Source organism: Thalassophryne amazonica, chromosome 13, assembly GCF_902500255.1.
Source record: "Thalassophryne amazonica chromosome 13, fThaAma1.1, whole genome shotgun sequence".
Lineage (NCBI taxonomy): Eukaryota > Metazoa > Chordata > Actinopteri > Batrachoidiformes > Batrachoididae > Thalassophryne > Thalassophryne amazonica.
The window spans coordinates 19,770,177-19,776,398 of record NC_047115.1 but is presented as its reverse complement, the minus strand read 5'-3'; the positions used below and the strand labels follow the sequence as shown (position 1 = coordinate 19,776,398).

The following is a 6,222-nucleotide window of genomic DNA, read 5'->3' as shown; positions in this document are numbered from 1 at the left end:
GTCAGTATTTTATCATCCTGATTAATACACTGCATGTTGTGCATACATAGACAATAGACATATCTGTGATTCTGCAACACTATGAGTAATTTTAACACAGCATTCGTAGTATGCTTGAACTTCCTGCAGAATCACTCGCAATTCCTGGTCTGTATGCATAAATATATATGTATATATAAATTTAACTTCAGAGAATGCAAGAATATTATTAATGACACGCACAGACAAGCACACTTAAATTAGAATTAAATTTTAGTAGAGCCAAATGGATGGATCATTGCTCTGGTTTTGAGAGAAGTGGATGAAGATGCAGAGGGAGGGACGGAAAGGGGCGTGGCTTGGTGTCCTCCACTCATCCTCTGAACACTCCCTCTGTTCAGTTTTTCTGCAGCATTTCAGAGGAGACACTCGGCTGATCGCTGATTAACTACTACTGCCTTAATTTTTTTTTATTATACACGAGTCATTAACTAAGGTAAACCCAGAACCTTTTACGGCCGGATTTTTCCGCTTTGGATATTTTTTGAGGAACTGCCGTACGGAAGACTTTTTTTTTCCACCTCGTTTTTGTGCTGAGCTAGATCTTTTACCAGGGTTTTTTTTTCCCGTCCACTAAGTGGTTAGCATAAAATAACATCTGGACGTTCAACGAGGTTAAAAGACGTTTTAATGAAGGAGTTTCTGTTTTAAAAAATGTGATTATCTTTAGCCTGCGCGAGGACCCTCAAACAACTGGCGCGCGCCGAGAAGGTTGTGGATTAACATTTTTGGTGATTTTTATTTTTATTTGTTTTTATTTATTTATTTTTACCCGCCTGAAACTGACTGGCCTTTAACCAAAATGAACGTCTGTTTAAACAAATCAGCCACATGAGCAGATTTACCAGGCGGAGCGCACATTTTTTCCTGAATTTAAAACCATGGACAGCGAGGTTTTCAGTCCTCTGCTGGAGCAGTTCATGCTCACGCCTCTGGTCTGCTGGGTAAGAGCCCTAATTGACTATTCACACTCATTAAACACCTCTGCCCTGCAGAGGCATCTCTTGTATTGATGATTTTAACACCCGTTTGCATTTATTTCCAGGTGAAGACAGTGGGGCAGCCGACAGTGACTGATGGCACCAAATTATCGGAATATATTAAATTAGTGGATGGGATTTACTTGAATGAGATCATGCTGGAGATGTAAGTCATGTGACACCCTTACAGAAATGTCCTTGTTTTGAGGACTCTACTGGGACATTACTGCTAAAAAAACAAAAAAAAAAAACAGCATCACCATAGGCATCAGATATTTGATTCACTTCTGGCATTGTTCACATTACTGTTTGAAGTGAACTGAATCTTCTTTTTGGCCATTGTTATTGATCGCAGCGCTACTAAAATGTGAAATGAGGACTCATAATTATGAAATGGGGTAAATAATCACAAAATGGGGACAATAAATGTTAATTTCATGAAATACATACCTTAATACCTCACCTGAACCCATGTAAAGCCATAAAACTATCACACTATAATACTCCTTTAAGGACACAAAAAAGTGCTGCCACCTGACGTAAATAACAGCTATCTCTGCTTAAAACAGGGTGCCTGCTATGTGATTAATCTATGATATAAAGTTAGTTTCGTCATAATTGAGTGCATGTAACGAAATATACTGTAATTTTAGGCCTCAGTTTGTTACATTTTGCATTTTAGTATGGCTCGCAAATCTTCACATCAGAAGTGGACTCCAACCATCTCAAAATAACGATACTGAAATTATTGTTCAGACATTTTATGCATTTCGGATAGGCCGTGGCTACGGGTACGGACCCGTATCTACAGACACCGTTCTAAAGATACGGAGGGTATTCCCGGTGATGTCATGTCTTACCAACCAATCAGAATGCGCAAATGTCCGTACCCGTACGCACCTGTCATTATTGTATATGTCGCTTAAGGCTTAAAGCCTTTGAAACAATCCCTGTAAGCCTTAACTTTCACAGTCTGCTAATGCTACTTTATATGGAATTCATTGGGAGCGGTGTGAGTTTGGTAGTTGGAATTTTTGCCCACATTTGACCCACGCATGCGCAGATGCGTTGCACACTTATTCTCCTCGGTCCGTACCTTTAGCAGTCCCGCAGAAGATACAGATGTACGTATCCTTAGCCACTTTGTTTCGGATAAATTAAACCATAATACTAAACGATTTACTAAACGATTTAAACTTTCAAAGTTGCTAAGAAGCTGAGACATCAGTTTACAGCTGTTCTGATTTGAGGATCACCCTTAGGGAAGTGGCAGCCAATTTACATTGTTCAATAGAACCTTAAACTGTGCTCACATTACAGTGGCATTGTTCCACACAGGTGCAGCACAGTGGCTTAGTGGTTAGCACTGTTGTCTCACAGCGAGAAGGTCATGGGTTCAATTCCCGCCTGTGGCCTTTCCTAGTGGAGTTTGCATGTTCTCCCCATGTTTGCTTGGGTTTCTTCCGGGTGCTCCGGTTTCCTCCCACATCCAAAGACATTCGGGTTAGGTGGATTGGAATCTTTAAATTGTCTGTAGGTGCGCGAGTGGGTGTGAATGTATTTGTTTGTCTGTTTGTGGCCCTGTGACAGACTGGTGTCCTGTCCTGGGTGTACCCTGCCTTGCACGCTGTGACTGCTGGGATAGGCTCCAGCCCCCCGCAACCCTTAATTGGACTAAGCGGTTGAAGATGAGTGTGTGAGTGTGTGTTCCACACAGGTGTGTGCAGGTGTGAATGTGTTTGGTTGTCTGTATGTGGCCCTGTGACAGACTGGCGTCCTGTCCAGGTTGTACTCCGCCTCCCGCCCTATGACTGCTGGGATAGGCTCCAGCCCCGGCAATCCAGTCTTGGATAAGCGGTTGAACATGAGTGTGTTTGTGTTCCACACAGTATTGGAAGATAGACCAAAGTGGAAGTTTTTGTGCTACTGAAACTGGCCACTAGTTCCAGAAGGGTGCTGTACACTTTTGGAATTGGAATAAGGTGCTGGCATCCCAGTTGCCTAGCAACCCAAATTTTTCTTCATTTGGTTTCTCTGAAATGTTTAAAAAGTCCTTAATAAAGATTGATTCATTTTCTAAACCTGCTTATTCAAAATCAAGTTCATGGGGAGTTGGAGCCCATCACAGTGATCATTGAGTAAGAGGCGGGATGCACCCTTAACAGGCTGCCAGTCTATCACCGGGCAAATACCTTTTGGTAGCGGGAGGAAGCTGAACCACCCAGTGGAAACTCATGCAAACACTGGGAGAACATGTAAACTCCACACAGAAAGGACCAGGTTGGAAAAGAACCACTAAGCCACAGTGCTGCCCTCCTCCAAAAAAGCTTTTCTGTAAATTTGAACAATACCTCCTATATGGTCCAACTTGCCAAATTTCACACAACTATTCCCAGAATTACACAACAGCTTTGTGCACTTCTGGACGTCTTTTTGTAGAATCAGAATATTTGCTGTTTATGTAAACAAATCTGCATCCTTCATTTGTAGACCAACACAGATATGATTGGGAAGATAATTGAGGCACTTATTCTGTTCTTGTTATTTGAATCTTTTTATGTGTTTTGAAATGATGCGGATGCTCTTGCATGTTTCCTTATAGAGATGTATGTAGGTTGAGAGTATTAGCTTTACAATGAGGCTAATATGCCTCTTCTGAGATCTCAATTTTTGTAGCAAAGGAGGTTTAAAAAAGACCTCTTACCTTAACTTGGGGCAACCAGGTCTCTGCTTTAGCAACATGCCTGTTCTTCCTCATTGCATGTAGGTGAGAAACGAAGTTTCACCCTTGTATGAAATAGTATTTTCTAGCCAACATTTCAGTCAACATTACAACCTGGCATGTAATAATAGTGCACTGGCTTAGTCTACAGTGGGGTTTGTTCTTGTTACAATGGCAAGTGGGACAATTTTAAGTGGTTGCAGTGTGTAGCTGCCTCTCTCAACACCAGAAGTTGTCTTTTCTTTGAACTCTCCTGTTTACCATCTGCAGAATACTGTCAACATGTAATTGCAGTATCATGAATCTTCTGTATCATATTTGCTTAGACTAGAAACTATATGGTTCAATTATCCCAATTATCTCCAGAGCCGTAACAATGGTGATGAGCTAAAGTGGAGGATAGGTTGTCCCAAATGGACATCATGCAGAACCTTTTGGTGAAGCCCAATTTTCCATTCACCTTCTGTCCAATAGAATCCCACACAACTGATTTCCATTCCCATGTCTGGCTCCAGGCTGCTATTTCACGCTAGCATGGTGTTTTTACACATTTTTCTACAGATCAACCCTAATTCCCCAGTGCACACTGTCGGAATTTGCTCCCTTTACTTTTCTGTCAAAGGGTCGTTCAACCAACCCTGCTCCCAGTGGCATTCTTTTTAACTCTTCAAAAGCTTGCATTGTGTTGCAGTTTAACTTTGCAGTTTGAAGCACTTAAGAATGAGGAAAGGGATGCACCAAATCTTCTTGATCATGTTGATTTTATTTTGTATCAGTTTGATCCTGTGGATATCATTTCACAGGATTAGATTGGCAGGATATGGATGGGATTGGGTGCTTTGGTCTTCTGCACGCTTCTTACTCTTTCTGTATGCGTACTGTATATTGTAGTGTTTTCTTGCAGATTGGGTTTTAGCAGTGTTAAGTTGAAGCTGTATGACAGGAGAAGCCGATTAACCCTACTGGCAGTTTCCTGTCACTGTGTTGTACGCTAACCTCTTCTCGGCTTCCATCATGGAGTCCTGGACATCCTGTCAGTTTGCTGTAACACTGTATAAATCCATTTTCTTTTGAGTTTCCTGTGCTTTTTCAGGTATAGTCCAGAACAGAAAGGTGAGGCCATGGTAGGTTCCATTGCCGTTTCCCCCCACTACCTCTTCGGTCTAATGAATAATACAGCTGTATTTTTTGAGTGTTTTCCCTATGGGACAGTTGTTTGTTTGGGTAGAAACGAGGAGGATATGAGGGGGAAGGGTTGAAAAGGGCAAAAAATTCAAAATGGCTTAAAGACAACATTGCATGACATGAAAAGCAAGAAGAAGGTAACATGAAAAATCCTACCACATTATGTTAATCCACACGGCATTGCCACTTTTCCTCATATGAAGTTTGAGCTATTAAATGGGATTTCTGTCTGCACATGTATTGGATGCATTGGAAAGGAATCTTCTGTGGTTTGACTGCGGCTTTGGACTGAAATACAACCAGCATTGAGCTCATATTAAGTGTGACTGGCTTAGTGATCGCCTGACAGGATGTCTGGGATTGCCAGTGTCAGCCAGCTCTATGCATTTGAGGTTCTGTCTTTATATGCTCGCTTTCTGTGTGTGTGTGTGTGTGTGTGTGTGTGTGTGTGTGTGTGTGTGTGTGTGTGTGTGTGTGTGTGTGTGTGTGTGTGTGTGTGTGTGTGTGTGTGTGTGTGTGTGTGTGTGTGTTTGGTTTTGGAGTTGGGCAGCTGTTGGTAGTCATCTTGGCCAGCGGCCGTTGCACACAGAAGGACTACAGTATTAGTCAGATGTTGTCTTGGTGAGACGGCTCTTTGTTTCTGTCTCGTTTTGCCAACATTGGCCCTCCCCTGCAGGGTTTGCTGAACTAAAATAGATGATAGCAATATAATAGTCATGCTATAACTCCTGCATCTGTGAATGTTGCACATAGTTTTTCAATAACGACATTTCAGAAAATGAATATAGACCACAAGGTGTATTTAAAGACTTTAGCCAAAAATATCCCTTCGACACTGAGATGACCAATTACATGCAAAACTGATTTTCATATTTTTAAGTCATGACGTTCTTCTGTGCATGTTGCTTTTAAAGGAAAGAAACTGCTGGTGGCCATGCCTCCTCAAAAATACATCTCTTCATTTCTCTCGTGTGTGTGTGTGTCACATACAGCTCAAATTGTCGCTGTGGGCACATCTCACAAACCAAGATATAATAGTCTCAAATGATCAGTTTCACATCTAAACTTTAGAGCTTTGATGATGTTTAAGTTGAAACCCCAACCATATGCAATTATAAAAGTTATATAAAAAAGATTTTGGACAATCTGACCCCTGTAAACCATTTGCGCTTAATTCAGTAATTGAAAGTTGATCTAATGACTGAGCAGGTTAATAGTGTGGGTGGTATACTGAAATTGTTTCCATCACTGGTGTGATATTGCGCCACAGTATGGATTGTGCAATACCAATGACAC

At 41.4% G+C, this 6,222-nt stretch overlaps 1 protein-coding gene across 11 annotated transcripts in view; it reads left to right on the top strand.

Moving 5' to 3' along the window:
• Nucleotides 1–384: 384 nt before the first annotated feature.
• The window catches only part of ccdc88ab (coiled-coil domain containing 88Ab), a 137,043-nt gene continuing 131,205 nt past the window's right edge, over nt 385–6,222 (top strand). For 6 of the 11 annotated variants that reach the window (XR_004564654.1, XR_004564653.1, XM_034185652.1 and 3 more), the window contains exons 1-2: nt 387–983; nt 1,085–1,185. Coding sequence is in view for 9 of the 11 variants with exons in the window: in XM_034185652.1 (XP_034041543.1) it covers nt 921–983; nt 1,085–1,185 (164 nt within the window). In the remaining 2 variants the exon portion in view is untranslated. Of the gene's footprint in view, nt 984–1,084; nt 1,186–6,222 lie in introns of all 11 variants that reach the window. The other 5 variants (XM_034185647.1, XM_034185646.1, XM_034185648.1 and 2 more) reach the window with 2 other exon arrangements.